Source organism: Rhamphochromis longiceps, linkage group LG8 (assembly GCF_057381845.1).
Source record: "Rhamphochromis longiceps isolate RC_006_pf linkage group LG8, R_longiceps_female_GT1.1, whole genome shotgun sequence".
Classification (NCBI taxonomy): Eukaryota; Metazoa; Chordata; class Actinopteri; order Cichliformes; family Cichlidae; genus Rhamphochromis; species Rhamphochromis longiceps.
The window spans coordinates 31,905,792-31,920,573 of NC_140564.1; the positions used below are offsets into that span (position 1 = coordinate 31,905,792).

Consider the following 14,782-nt stretch of genomic DNA (forward strand, 5'->3'; position numbering starts at 1 on the left):
TGATTTCTACTAAGATTTCTTTTTCACCTTTTCAGCAAATTAACTCCAAGGTTGTGTATACAAGTGGGAAGAGAGTTCGTATGCATAACTGTACAAAACAATAATTACACAATTCTTCACAGCATCTTAATATGTGCATTGTTTACACAACATCTCTATTTAATTATTAAATCATCATCAGTACCTTTATTATGAAACTGCTGATTAAGCTGCATGGTTTTCTTCACCACAATACACAAAAGATTTTAAAGATTTCATTCAGTTTAATTTTATTGTATTTGTGCAGCTCCAATTCACCACAACAGACACCTCGGGGTGCTTTGTATTGCAGGGTAACGACCCTGAGATATATGAGTGAAATGTCCAACAAACAGACGAACCCCTGCGAGCACGGTGGAGAGGAAGAACCTTTCAGCAGAATCAGGCAAGGGGAGGGGCAGATTTCTATGTGGTCTCAGTGCATCATGGGAAACCCACAGCAGCATATCAATGAGGTCGCCTGAGATCTCCCGATCCACCCCTTAATGAAACCAGTTATAGGCCCCACATATGGGTGGGCTGAAATTTGGCGTTCTATTTTGATTTTTTCCAGCATTTTTGAGCCCTCACAACTTCTTAAGCACAGGGGACACGTTTCTATTGCTGGAAAACAATGCTTCTCTTGCTCTACATCTTTTTTATTGAAAATAAGAGCCGTCATACTGAGGCTTAGAGCTGAACAGTGGGAATTTGGCTTTAAACTGTGACACTTGGAGTGGGTTTAAGACCCAAGTGTCATCGAGGACAGCTACGGAATCCATGAAGCGTGTTTGAGGCTGGTGTGGGCGAGTGGGTGGGCCCGGGTGACAGAGGTGCAAGAGCTCGTAACTCACACACATGGTCAGCCAATCAGCAGGGCCTGTGGGGGCAGAAAGCCGGTAAGTTACACTTGGAAACTAACAAACACATAATAACACAGAACGGACAGACAGCAGAAGACAGAAGGAGTCACGAGAGGAAACCTCGATCTCTTCTGCAGGATTTCGGCTGAACCCGAGACCAGCTGACTGAGCTCCTAAGGTAATGTGCTCTGCTGTGACTGGATGTTTGAGTCAGACTTTGCTGAGCTGGAGGTGTCCTCACTGTCAGGTCACAGAGTAAGAAGGACGTTTGAGGCTGATGGAAAGTTTAGTGATAGTTGCAGCATTTCCAGAGTCTAACATGTTGATCTTGCATGTCCTGAAAGTCTGACTGGCTCTTAGATGAAGCTCATCTGTAGATAAAGCCTGGTTAATTCCATATTATCAAAGTAAAGCTCTTCAGGTATCCATTCACGCAGGCTCTGTGCGAGCACTTCCAGGACAAGTGTGGCCTCTGTGAGTGGGAAGAGTGTCTGTTTTGATCCCCCTGTATTCGCTGTCAACATGGCGAGCCCTGAGGAAGAGAGACTTTGACAGCTGGACAGCCTCAGTGGAAGGCATGCAACCGCCCCTCTGTGCGCTATTTATATTCACCTTGCCGGGCTTACAACCGGTGTCCCTTCATTCACACCGCGCCACGGCAAATGCCACCACATTAAAGTGCTTGTCAGCTACAAATCAGTGGTTTCTACTACGGCTGAATTAATCAGGGTTCTTGTGTTGCAGGAACCTAAAAGTAAGGCATAAAGGATTATTTTAGACTCAATTACTGCCTGATAACCCGGTATTTGTCATATCATATCTGCCATATCTTGTGTAAATATGACAAAACTAGGGTTGTATAATTAAGGATATAAGAATGAAATAGTTTTCCTGCTTAACATAAAAATGTAGGATAGATATTTAAATAATTAATGAAAAAATAAAACATATTCACATATTCATACATATTTCTCAGTGGTTCCAACTGTTGAAATAAAAACAGAAAAGATATCCAACATCACACATTTCCGTACAGTATACAGTATATTCCTGATCATTTTATTATAGGACAACTCCTGGCTTTAGATGATGATTCATTTGTTTTACAAAAAAACGGATGGATCCATCTGCACATCAGGGAAAGAAATGAGCTGAGCAGCACCTAAAAAATCTGATCTATAGTGACCCCAAGTGGTTAAACTCCTTACCTGTGCAGGTGTTGTCCCTAAACAGTCGATTATAACGAAAAAGCAAACTCAGTCTATTATTTTGTTCTTGTATAAAATTAAAGCAGATTTAGGGATAAGCATTTGCATCTGCTGCCGCTCAAAAAGCTCACATATTAGTTTTCTTAGACAGGCCTACTGATCATAAAATGCTTCTAACCTTGTTAGAAGTCTTTTTAAAGCATTTAGCTTCCTTATACTCTAACTTATTAGCAGCCAAGCAAGACAAATATCTCCCCATTCACTACAAGGGTTGGGGACCAAATTATATTAAAATATTCAGGATGAAACCTGCTAACTTTGGTTATTCTCAGACATTTTATCGCCAAGAAACAACAAATGTATCCATCTTTTATCCGCGCACACGGTCTCTTAACATTATTCTACATAGTGCAAACACACACCTTTAAAGTACTAAAAGAACAGGGTCCATTCTGTGTGGCCAAGTTATCCACACCAGGGTTTTTAGTAGGATCTGACTTACTTCAAAATACTCCATATGAAACTTACTGTTTTGGTTTCTCTTCTTTTAAACATTTTTCCATCTCCTTCTCTCCTCCAGTTCTAGATGCCGACCGACAGCGACAGAGACATGGCCATACCTCGGTTGTTTAACTCCAGCACACCCTTCATCATCGTGGCCGGCGGATCTGAGATCTCGTTTCTCACCAAAGTGGACGATAATCAGGGATGCGAGGAGGAGAAGGACTCGCTGGTCCAAGCCATCGGCCCCCACCTGAGTCGAGTGATGCAGCGCGGCACAGCCAAGCATGTTGTCACACAGGGGCGTGAAGTTTCCGAGGAGAATCCGTGTGTTTCTATAGTCGCGCAGGCTGAGCGTAAGTAAGACTGAGATCAGATCTGAGTCAGGACTGTTTTACATTGTTTTCCTTTTTGTCTTAGCTACTTGCATCCTTCTATTACTTTGGTTTAAAAAAACACACAATGAAAGCACATGTAGAGTACATCCAGCACAGGTCTCCAGTCTATCATGGGGCTGCACAAGACTTAATGCAAGCCCTGAGGGGCCAAAAGACTTCATGTCAGCACAAGATGAGTACTTCTTTAATCAAAGGGCTTTGATCTTGCTTTTAAAGAGTAATGACTAAAACAGGCTTAAAGGTTTTCAATTACCTATAATTGTTTGGAGTTGTACATCAGCACTTTTCAGGTTTGCAGAACAGCTGCTTATGCAACCGAAGATCACTAATGTTCACTACCAAGTAGGTGTATTAAAGAAGTGGTGCATTAGCTCCTGTTGTGCAAAATGACATAATAGCAGCTAAAAGCTTCCAGAGAGGAATGCAGAGAAACCGAAGACAACATTTTTACTGTTACACCTCTGAATGGAAGCATGCAGTTGTAGCACATGGACCAGTTAAAAGGTCCAGGCTTTTTCTCCATTTACACATTTTCAAATCACGTTTATGAACTTTAATCCACAACGAGACTTCTCTAACTCTAACTCCTACTGTTTCTCTGTCCCAGGAGAAGACTTCCAGGAGTTCAGCCCGACCAACACTCAGTGCCCCTACTCTCAGTCTCGCCTCCTCCAAAAGCACAGGTAAAGAACACAACACACATTACCTGTGCACAGGCTTAAATGCCCTCCATGGCCAAAAATATAGGATACAGGTATTATATGGCTTCCATTTAGCTTGTACGTGAGGGTTCAGGGTTCTTTATGTGCCTGGGTATGAAGGAAGCTTTTGTGCTCATGACCAGCTACATATTTGTATTCATAGACAATAACAAGGTTTTAGCTGTGCTTTTTCTGTGTGCATGAGACAATGACCTCTTCCTGCACTTTAAATAACTCATGTGCTCCAAACAACATTGTGATCAGCTGGATTTTAAAGAAAGCATTACGCTTTCTGTGTGAGAAACCAAATTTTCATACTTCTTCTCATTTGCAGGACTCTCGGTAAGGAAGCGACTGTGAGCGACTCAGATGATGAGAACTTTGAAACAGCCACCAAATTCCCGCGCTACCACCTCCAGAGAAAACAGCGCCGGAAAACCAGAACCACACAGAGCCTGGAGGAAGGGGAGGAGCCTCCTATCATCCAGGGTCTGTGGGTGCAGGAGATTGATTGGCTGAAATCAGCAGACAGAGAGACGACTTCATCAGCTGAAATCATACCTCCTCCTCCTCAGTTTACTGACTCGGCCTCAGACCCCTGCAGAGACTCGTGCATGTGTGACAGCTGCAGCTGTGCAGACGTTTGTGACTGTGTGAGGAGATCAGAGGAGGCGTCGCCGTCAGAGGACCAATGCAGATCCGTAGATACAGAAGACACATCCAGCACCGACCACAGAGGAGGCTCGGGCTCTGATACCGACTCCGTTCGCACTCATGAAAGCGACTCAGACTCGTCTTATGACGTTGATGTTGGCACACAAGGCATCATGTCGACCTTTGACCTCATGTATGTGTCTGGATTTACCCCTTCCTCCAATGCAGGATGGAATTCTGACTCTAGAGGAAGTGTGCAAAACTCACTGGGAAATTCAGAGTATTCCCACAGCCTCAGCACTGAGAATACATCCCAGTGTTCCTTTGGGTTTGATGACATGAGTGACACAGTTTTAGATGAGCTGAGGGGCAAAGTGGCACACATACCAAAGCTGCTTGTTTCAGCTTTCTGCAGAGATTTCATCAAACAGATCCTAAACAGCTGGAAAACATCAAAACCTGCAAACGAAGGACTCATATTTCATGACGTAAGACATTCACATCCAGTCTATCCACACTGTTTTTGTTTATGGACAGTAGACAGCAGAAGCAGTAGTATTCAGTCGCTGCAGGCTGCATCAGTGCAGCATTTGGTTCAGCTTCTAAGGAGATGCACATCAGGTTACCTCGTAGTGTTTCACAAAGACTCGGATTTAAGTAAAAATTTCTCTTTAACCAACAATAATGAATAACAATGTTTTTAATTCATAATTTAGTAAAAAATGAATGAAGTGTAAAAATCTGTGACATCTAAACTCTGAATGCAGACGTTTCACCACTTAAAGGTGGAAACTTTTACTTCGTGTACAAGATGTGAATGTTTAGAAGCTAAAGACACATTTAAAATACAATAAAAGTTATGAGCCAAAAGAAATCAATAAAAAAATAAAAATAAATAAGGTAACTTACTGTTAGCAGTTCTCCAAATGGAGAAACCTTTGCTGAAGAGCGGCCTCTGCACCAGAGGGAACAACGCCAGGATGAAGAACTGTTAACAGTAACTTGGTCTAGATTTGAATACTGGTGGTGAGGTAGGTGAAGTGGCCTGAAGGGAAGGCTCATCTGGGATTTCAGCGCTTAAATGAGGAAGACTGGCTGTAAAAGGTTTTTTTTTATGGGGGATTTGTGATGTAACTCGTTTCCCTTTTTCTCTCTTTGTTTCATCAAGCATCTCCAGCCCAGCAGTTTTCAGTACAGAGAGGGAGAGGAATACTTTGTCCTTCATCACATCCAGAATGGATCATATGGTGATGTGTTCTGCGTTCGTGACAGAAGCACTGGCTTCAAATGTGCTGCCAAGAGGGTAAGCCAAGATCCGCTGAGTCAGTCATTACAATCCAGATGTGCTCCACCCGGGAGGTTTAAACTCCCGAGAGCTGACATGCTGATTTTATTTAAACTGATTTCTGTTATTTAGCTCATTGTTGGCCGTTCTTCTCAGATTCCACTGAGTCATTTCAGCAGCGAGGAGGTGAGCACATGGAGTGCTCAGAACTCTCCTCGAGTCGTGGAGCTCTTTGGAGCTGTGAGGGAGGGGCTTAACGTCGTTCTCCTCATGGACCTGAAGCCAGGTAACCTAACTACACGCTACAAACTGCATAAAAACCGTCTGAGCAGTCTGAGAGAGTAATCATACTCTCCCAAACCCCATCAGCTTGTTTAGCCCAGCTTCTAAAGGAGATGAACTGCCTACCTGAAGATCTGGCCCTGCATTACCTTCATCAAACACTGGGGGCGCTAGAACACCTACACCAGAGAAGGGTGGTTCATTTGGATGTCAAAGGTATGTGTTCTGTTTTTGTATAATGACTTAGATCTGAATGATAATATGTAGAAATTAAGAGAATTCAAACCCTCTGGACATTTTAGAGTGACCAGTGTGGTCCTAATCATTTTATATATAGGATAAATCAAATGTGCAGGTGTATGCGGATGTATTCAGGCATTTTACTTGAGGAAGTAAAAAAATATCAGCAAATACTCTTAAAAATAATCATTAAAAGAAAACACTGAGAAGCAGGAGCTATAAGCGTCTGGCCTCTTTGCATTATTCACTGAGTAGATAAAAACAATAATGATGTCATGCTTTATTTTTAGGCAGTGCATTTTATAGCAAAATTTTTCTTAATTTATAGAAGTTGCTAAAAAATAAAGGACACAAATATATAGGTAGTACTTTTATCTTTAGTTCATTATACACATTATTTAGGCTCATTTTGACTTTAACTTGCAATGGAGACTTTTACTTGTTTTGGAGTATCTTTCTACTGAGATAAGACGTGCTAAACTCTACCCCGAGTTTTTTGTGAGACCCCAAAGTACCTTTGCAGAGATTTTATATAACCAGTAGAACATACAGAGAAAAGAGCTCAGCGAAGCCTCAAGCTGGTGGTTGTGCTGTCAGCTAACATCTCCTGTGATGGTACCTAATCCTAAAGGGACACCTCACCCCTAAACCCTCGGTAATCCCTGCTCATACGATTGAGCAGGAGGGGTTTGCTCACATTAGGCCCCTCTATTGTGCTCTGAGCTCATGTCTAAAAGCTTCGCTCATCATACATCTGTCAAATTACCCACTCTCATCATATCAGATAGCACAAAGTTCCTGTGCTTTTTTTGTAGATGGTACCTCATTCTACCTCGAGATGGCCGTTCACGCTTTAGCCCCCCCATGCACCCATCACTCTTACAGCCTCTGACAGCCTCCTGCTTCTCAGTCAACTGTTTCATAATGAGCACCCAATGAAAACAAGCTGTCCCACTGAATCCTGCGTGTTGATCTTATTCCAGTTGACAATGTGCTGCTGTCTGCAGACTGCAGAGACACATTCCTCTGTGACTTTGGTCTCTCAGAGACTTTAGATGACAGTGGATGGAGCACCAAGAATTTCAGGGGTAAGTTGATCCTCAAAAGTCTGAAATAAACTATGGTGCAGTTTACAGATGACTAACCTTTTGGTTCAAACACCATGATTTTTATTGATCTAATTAAAACACACACACATATATATCACAGCAAACTGTCAGTCTTTTTAAAATCTACTTGTGAAATGATCTACTGCTTAGGTTCCCATAAATACACAAAAAGGAGTTTGCAATGAATAAATCTGCCTTTCACCATCATCTTTCAACCTTTAAACATTCATAACTTTAAAAGATAGCATGCAATATTCTTAGCCTACCATGTTAGCATTCAAAGATTTGCAACAGTCTTCTCAGTATTTGATTATTAACCACAACGCTGGACATATTTTGACCTCTACATTGTTGTGAGTGGCTTTTTGAGTTTAAAGACTTTTAATTCATTTAACGTTTGTGAATGTAGGAGCTGCATTCCCCGGCACAGAGACCCACATGGCCCCTGAGGTGGCACGAGGGGATCAACTCTGTGCCAAGGCGGATGTGTGGAGCAGCTGTTGTATGCTACTGCACATGCTCAATGGATGCCAGCCATGGATACGTTACTATTCCCATCCACTGTGTCTCCAGGTAAAAATCTCTTATTTGCTGTTTGTGGAAAATCAGACAGTTACAGGCTGAATGGGACAAAACCACACTTGTGTATTCATCTGTTTTAGATTGTCATTGAGCCTCCGCCTCTGTGGGAGGTGCCATCCAAGTGTAACAACTTCACAGCTAAAGTGTTCAGGGCCGGATTCCAGAAGGACCCCGAAAGAAGAGCGTCAGCAACTGAGCTCAGGAAGAAAACCACCAAGGCCCTCAGAGCAGGTCCATGTACCTTATGATCTTCTAATCATTTAAGTGTGTACAGTTTATATTACATTAGAGTTGTGAGAGCAGTGAAATCATGGCCCACAAACTAAAATGAGTTTAAATCACGATACAAGCATTCAAAGCCTTTAGAGAAAAGCTGCATGTAATCACCAAACACATAAAATTAGCCAAAATAAAGCCCATCTTATCAAAACAGCTTTTTGAGACAGTAATCCAGTAATCCATGCCTTTGTTACATGTAGGCTGGATTATTGTAACGCACTTTATTGTGGGGTTAGTGATGCATCCATTAGGCGTCTGCAGGTTGTGCCAAATGCTGCAGCACGTCTTTTAACTGGAACAAAAAAGTCTGAGCACATTACCCCCATTTTAATTTCACTCCACTGGCTACCTGTACATTTTAGGATTGTTTTTAAAATTCTCTTATTAGTTTTTAAATCTCTTAGTGGCCTGGCCCCCCACCTCTCAGAGCTACTACAACCATATACACCTGCCCGTTCCCTTAGGTCCGCCAATCAGCAGCTCCTTAAGGTACCGAAAACTAAGTATAAATTTAAAGGTGACCTTTTGCTGTAGCTGCTCCAAAGTTGTGGAATGATCTGCTCTTGCACGTTACACAGGCCTCTTCTCTTTCTGAGTTTAAAAGTCTCCTTAAAACATATTTATTCGCTGAAGCCTTTGGCACTGTTTAAGGGGGTTGACTCAATTTTTGACTCAACATGTTTTATTTTATTTGCGTTATTTAGTTATTTATTTTATCTTATTTTATCTTATTTTTATTTTATTTTTACTTTGCTTATGCTATTTGCATGTACAGCACTTTGTGAACTCTGGTTTTATGTTAAAGTGCTTTATAAATAAAGATGATTTGGTAAAACAAATAAAACAGATTATATAATATCTCCAAGAGGGAGTATCTCCTGAGGAAAATAAAATAGGACCTGTATCCAAATCCACTTTTTGCCAAAGAAGGGACTCAGCTGTCTATAGATGCCAAGTATTTTAAGCATATTGTGACACTGCAAATTATTTTCTCCACAGTTGGAGGTCTGAGTTCTTGGTCCATGAAAAGCGCCTGTGAAAAACTGTATCATGTCCAGAACCAGAATGAAGACGCTCGCTGCTCTTTGTCCCATCAGATTCAGAATAAACCATCACATACTGGCTCAGCACCTGCTATGTACTGGGTGAGCCCCTGGAGAACTGCAGCAGTAGACGAGGACAGCAACGACTGGTCAGAAGGAAACTCAGACAAAGAATCTGAGTTGGAGACATTTTGCTTAACTGGGGAGTGGGACTCTGAGCCAAAACCACTGCAGGATGATTACATCACAAATGACAAAGACTGGAAGACTGGGTCTGATTCAGAGGTAGATATATACATGGCGGAGGACGAATATATTCAGGAGAAGTGGCTGAAAACTGACAAGGACTATGAGGGGGATTGGGAAGAGGAAGGAGATGAAGAGGAGGAGGAAGAGTGGGATTCTACCGAGTCCACGGAGTATCTTCGTGCTCTCCGAGGCCTTTTCCCTTTACTGCAAAAAAGTCACCAGATAGAAGAGAATTCATGGGGATCAGAAGCAGAGCTGGAATACCTCAGAGATGGTGAGTCATAAAACAACTCATTACTAAAGCCCCGAATCATATTATTATTATAAATGTGGCTCAGATGAGGTTACAGAGCTCTTTGTTCTTCATGTCATATTCAAAGATACACTTTTAAATGGGACATATTATCCTCTTTCTGTTATTCTGTCATTTATTTGCAGTTACAATGATGGACGCTCGTAGTCTGTTTATGTAAACCTAATCCAAAAATTCCAGCTTCAGACTGCAATAAACACTCGTTTTCATGCATTTTTAAACTCTTGGTTCTGCATGATGTCACAGAGACAAGATATCCCTAATATGGTCATTTCAGGCACACATCCACATGATCTTCAAATGTTTTGTTTATGGGCACAGCTAATCAAACAAAGTCGGTTTAAAGGGACTGGAGCTAACTTGGCTTGTTTCAGACAAGGTTGTCAAAGCCTCATCAGTGTCCGCTAATAACAGAAACTTTTCACATGTTGTCCTTTACTAGATGTGACTAAAGGTACCAGAATCAAGACCCCGTCCCCTGAACCTCGAGATGAACCACCATCCTGCTTCAGCTGCTCTGACACATCGCAGATAGATGCCTCAGAGAAGGTGAGTACCCGTGCACGAGGGATGTAGCCAACCTTGACGTCACTTACTGGTTTGCAAAGTCTTCGCCATTTTAGCGTTTAGAAACCAGACATGACATGACAAGCTTTGCTTAAGGCGCTTCTTCACTGGCTTGAATTTTGAGACTGTTACGCTACGTCCATCTTTTACATAACAAACATGAGCATGCATGCTTCGTGTGTACATTTATGTACAAAATAAAATCCTCCACAAAAGAAAATCTTCTTTCTTATTTTTAGGACTCTGATCACTCGTCTGATGACCTCAGCTCTGGCATCTTTTCCTCCTGCAACAGTCAGACTGATGCGTGCTTGGAGTGGTTAGCTTTAGCCAATCGGCCGTCCTCACAGTGCTTTGAGGGTAAGATGGCAGGGACGCACCTCTGTGCTGATCGAGGGCTGTTGGCAGAATTTTTCTAATGCTCTGACATTTGCAGGTATCGATATCTGGATAGAGGACCCCGAGGGCAAGTGTTTGAGGATACGCGAACGTAGGCGGATCAAAGTGGGCCATGTTGCCATAGGCATTAGTGATCAGGTATGAGAGAGTTTTAAGATGTCCAGAAACCTTTTAGCCATCAGACCGAGGTTTCTGTTTTGTTTCCTCAAAGTGTATTTTGGTTTGCTTTTTTTCTCTTTTCTTATTTCCGGAACAGAAAGTGAAATGTCCCGAAGTACAGTTAAAGAACAAAATTGGGGAAGTTTAGATTTAAATCTGTAACTATCTAATGAAAGAACAAATATACTAAATTATCATTACCACTTTGCAAATACATCTGACACCCAGTCAGCCAGAATCCATATGAATAATTACACCTGTCGCTCAGATCTCAGGGAAAGCCTTCACTTTGGAGACTCTGGACAGGAAGACGGTGTCCTTTGAACGAGAGATCAGAGAGTCTGGTCTGTGGCTTCGCTGTGTTCCTGCTCCTGACAGATGCCAGCACTGGAGGTGGAGAGTCAGAGACGGCAAGCTCGAACTTCGAGAATGAGACGGATATTTTCTGTTCTCTGTTGTTGTTTTGGTCTTTTGCACTAATTTAATTTGTTTTTTCCATTGGGAAAAGCTTTTAAGCACTTTAAAACTTTTCTCAGTGCATTTACACATAGCTCAACATATATAATCCATTTTGACAGAAAAATGGGCAAAAAAGCTTAAACACGGGAAAAACAAAGATACCAATCAAGCACTTTATTAGGAACACCACACTGGGTTCAGGTAGGCCCTCTCTTTGCTACCCAACAGCCTCAGTTTACTTCCTGTGTTGCCAGAGTTGTTCTTCTGGATTCAGACTTGCTGGTTAGGACGACGTCGACGTAGGTCGTCTGAATTCAGTCTCATATTCATAAAACCACATTTAAGATGAAGGAACCATTAGAAGATGACTCCTTCCAGTGTGACTGGTGATTGTTGGTAATATGCTGGCAGAAAGAGACCAAGAAAACATTCCCCATGTTATCCCACTGACACCAGCAGCCTGGGCAGGTTGGCTCATGCTGATTTTGACCTACCTTTTACATGGCGATAGATCCTTGCTGCATTTCTGCTATCTGGACTGTATGTGATAATCTCACCATCCTGTGTTTAGGTTAGATTACATGTTTTTAAATCCAGTGAATCACATTATTAACAGGAGCCGTCTGAGACTCCATATTCCTGCAGATCCACCAAGGCTGAAAATTCCCTCCATGCCACACATGAACTGAGTATGCACAGGATCCGTTTTTTGTTTTGTTTTTTTCCTCAAGGAATCCCAACACAATTTCTCATTTTTGTTCTTTTAGTGTGATATTTTTTATGTATTTTTGTAGCTGTAACACAAAATATCCAATCCTTCAAACAATGGTAAAGGATCCCTTCAAAATCTCCCAGATCCAGACCTGAAATGATGACCACTTTGAGGTTGTGCAAAGTCCCACAGCTGGTAAAGATGCACAAACAAACCGAATCAACTGCAAAAATAAACTGTAATTTGTACTTAATAACTACTTACATGTCCGTTACCTTACCGAACCCCAGTACTTAGCTTATACTGCTGTGTTAAACCAATGTCATAACCTACACCCAGCCTGAGCCGCTCCCTACCAGAAATCCAACAACACATTGTAGGAATCCAGACCTCAGCCCCTGTGTTAGGTCTGTAGTGTGAACACAATATATTGATGAGCACAGGAGTAATATTTCTGCAAAATAAAATGTAAGAGGGATTTACATGTACCTAGCTTGCTCATTATGCAAATACAACAGCTAATATGTGGAGATATGTTGTTTACCTCGTTTTAATAACTGTTAGTTTTGTCATGCTCACCTCTTTCCTTCATTTCAGCAAAGTGTTGTTGACATCTAAACGTTGAGCTCTGACAGGATCATCTCTGTTGTCACTGGTGTTAGCAGAGCAAAGCAGAGGAACGAGAATAAAAGCAAACATTATGGTCCCATTATGGTCAACCATTCAGCACAGCACTGTAAATGAAGCTTCAGAGTTTCTGCTGCACTGGTGCCACGTGATTGGCTAACTGAATAACCACTATCACAAGCAGGTGTTCCTAATAAAGTGCTACTTGAGTGTACAAATAAAAAAATTTTGATTTTCAGGTTAAACTGTTTCTATGTGTTTTAAGTAAGGATACAAGTAGTTTACACTCCAAGGTTATAAACGTGCTTGAATAAGAAATGGTGTTGGTAGGGCTGTAATAGGTTGTGACATCTGTATTTTTTTATTTTGTGTGTTAAGATTGTTTCCCTCTTTCCGTTCTCCTGCTTTTTTTTTCCCTTTTATGGATCACTAGGAACAAAAAAAAATCCGTTCTCTGTATCTCTGTTTACTTTCTGATGTGGAAGAAAGAGTTTGTCATGTCATCTGTTTCATTTAGAGTTTAAATGGCATGAAGCTCCTTAAAATGATGTGTGTTTTCCACAGTATACAACAAGGCTGGAATCTCTTGGTACTTGAATGTGTCTTACATTTTATATTCTAATAAAAAATGACTCAGAGGCACAAAAGTTGCCGTCTTCTGCTCATTTCCAGCTATTGCCTTTCCCAGTGGTTTCTGACTTGGTGTCATTTGAGAAAGACCAGGATTAGACCTGCTGCACACTGTAAACATTTACAGCACTGATAACGAGGCCCAGCCCTATAAAAACAGATGCTGTTAAACACGTGAGGCTCTTACATATGACCAGGAAGGTGTATGAAAACGGTCGCCTCAGCCTGATCCTGTTCATTCATTAATTGTAATATAGGTATTGATCTTATACAAATTGTTTTTGTACAGTATAAACTGTATTTGATAAATATCAAATATAAAAATGTTTCTGTCTGGGCATGAAATATACAATTTTGTATTATTTGTATTTGAAATAGTTCAGCTAGAGGTTCCCACTGAAGAGAGATTCATGTTATTAAATGAAAGTAACTGTACATGCGACACTCTTTATGACTATAGCAACTAGCTGGCTAACCTTGGCTTGCTTCTCATTGACATCAATGGCAAAAGTGCCATAAACCCAGACCAGTGCTTGCTTTTTGTCCTTGTGTGGTGTTAACTGTTTGTTGACATTGCTAATTAACAGACTTTCTACCCTAAGGTTAGCTGATGATCTCACTGTTAATGCTGTGAACAGAAGAGTGGTATTCAGACAAGGTTCACATGAACAAGCACAGCCATCTTTAAACTTTTTGTGGAAAATTCAAACTGACTCACTGATGTAAAGGTCACTACAAAGTCCCATTTTTTAGTTATGTTACAAACCCTTTAAACTACGAATAAAAGATGCTCAATAATTTATTATTAGACTTTTTTTTAATGTATTGCTACTGTAAGGCCCACAAAGTGTAAAAAGATATATGCTTCAGAAAGTGTAGTTGACGTGGAAGTGCCTTAAATATGCATTCTTTCTAATGACCAGCAGGGGGCGACTCCTTTGAATGCAAACACACTTCCTGAAGTTTTTCCTTCCTTGATCTGTGCCCTCAGTAAAGTCTTAGCTGGTTGTGCTATGTGCTTATGAGCACAATCAGCTAATTTTAAGTCATACTGAAAAACAACATGAAGTTTCCTCTTTGGCTCATGACTTGTTAATCATAAGATGGCAATCGTTGGCCTGTGGTGTCCACTTTTTTCAAAATACCAAGATGGCAACAGTAAAAACAAAACACTCATCTTGAGTCACCAGCGCTTCACTAGCCAATGGGTGATTACGATGACTACACCCATCTTTTATATACAGTCTACAATAAGGCCTCACATTTCCAGCTTGGTGCTTGAGGAATGTGAAGCTTCTGAGTTTTCTTTAAACATTCCTCCAATAGCAAACACAGCCAATAATAATTGCAGACATCAGGTGCTGTTAACTGCTGACAAGTGTGATTAATTACCATTCTAAAAGTTAAACCATAAATGATTAAAGACAGTGGTTGTGAGACTTGCAGACAATGAATTTATTCATGATAGCCTGCAGCCTTGGACTAATCATATAATAGATAAATG

At 41.1% G+C, this 14,782-nt stretch overlaps 1 protein-coding gene across 2 annotated transcripts; it reads left to right on the forward strand.

The window, feature by feature from the left end:
- The first annotated feature begins 786 nt into the window (after window positions 1-786).
- Window positions 787-13,283, forward strand: map3k14b (mitogen-activated protein kinase kinase kinase 14b). Of its 2 annotated transcripts, none has more exons than XM_085417077.1 (15): window positions 787-1,059; window positions 2,670-2,946; window positions 3,596-3,671; window positions 4,024-4,831; window positions 5,512-5,646; window positions 5,761-5,914; window positions 5,998-6,126; window positions 7,134-7,238; window positions 7,669-7,832; window positions 7,922-8,072; window positions 9,120-9,686; window positions 10,168-10,274; window positions 10,532-10,652; window positions 10,729-10,829; window positions 11,119-13,283. In XM_085417077.1, the coding sequence occupies exons 2-15, from the start codon at window positions 2,676-2,678 to the stop codon at window positions 11,281-11,283; spliced, it is 3,054 nt and encodes a 1,017-aa protein (XP_085273203.1). In that variant the 5' UTR covers window positions 787-1,059; window positions 2,670-2,675; the 3' UTR covers window positions 11,284-13,283. The 2 variants fall into 2 exon arrangements, with proteins under 2 accessions (XP_085273203.1, XP_085273204.1); XM_085417078.1 differs by having other exon boundaries at window positions 5,785-5,914.
- Window positions 13,284-14,782: the final 1,499 nt, after the last annotated feature.

Coding starts and splice junctions, on each gene's coding strand:
- map3k14b (XM_085417077.1), top strand. CDS start 2,676: ATGCCGACCGACAGCGACAGAGACATGGCCATACCTCGGTTGTTTAAC. Junction 7,833..7,921: donor CCCATCCACTGTGTCTCCAG/GTAAAAATCTCT, acceptor CATCTGTTTTAG/ATTGTCATTGAGCCTCCGCC. Junction 10,275..10,531: donor AGATAGATGCCTCAGAGAAG/GTGAGTACCCGT, acceptor TCTTATTTTTAG/GACTCTGATCACTCGTCTGA.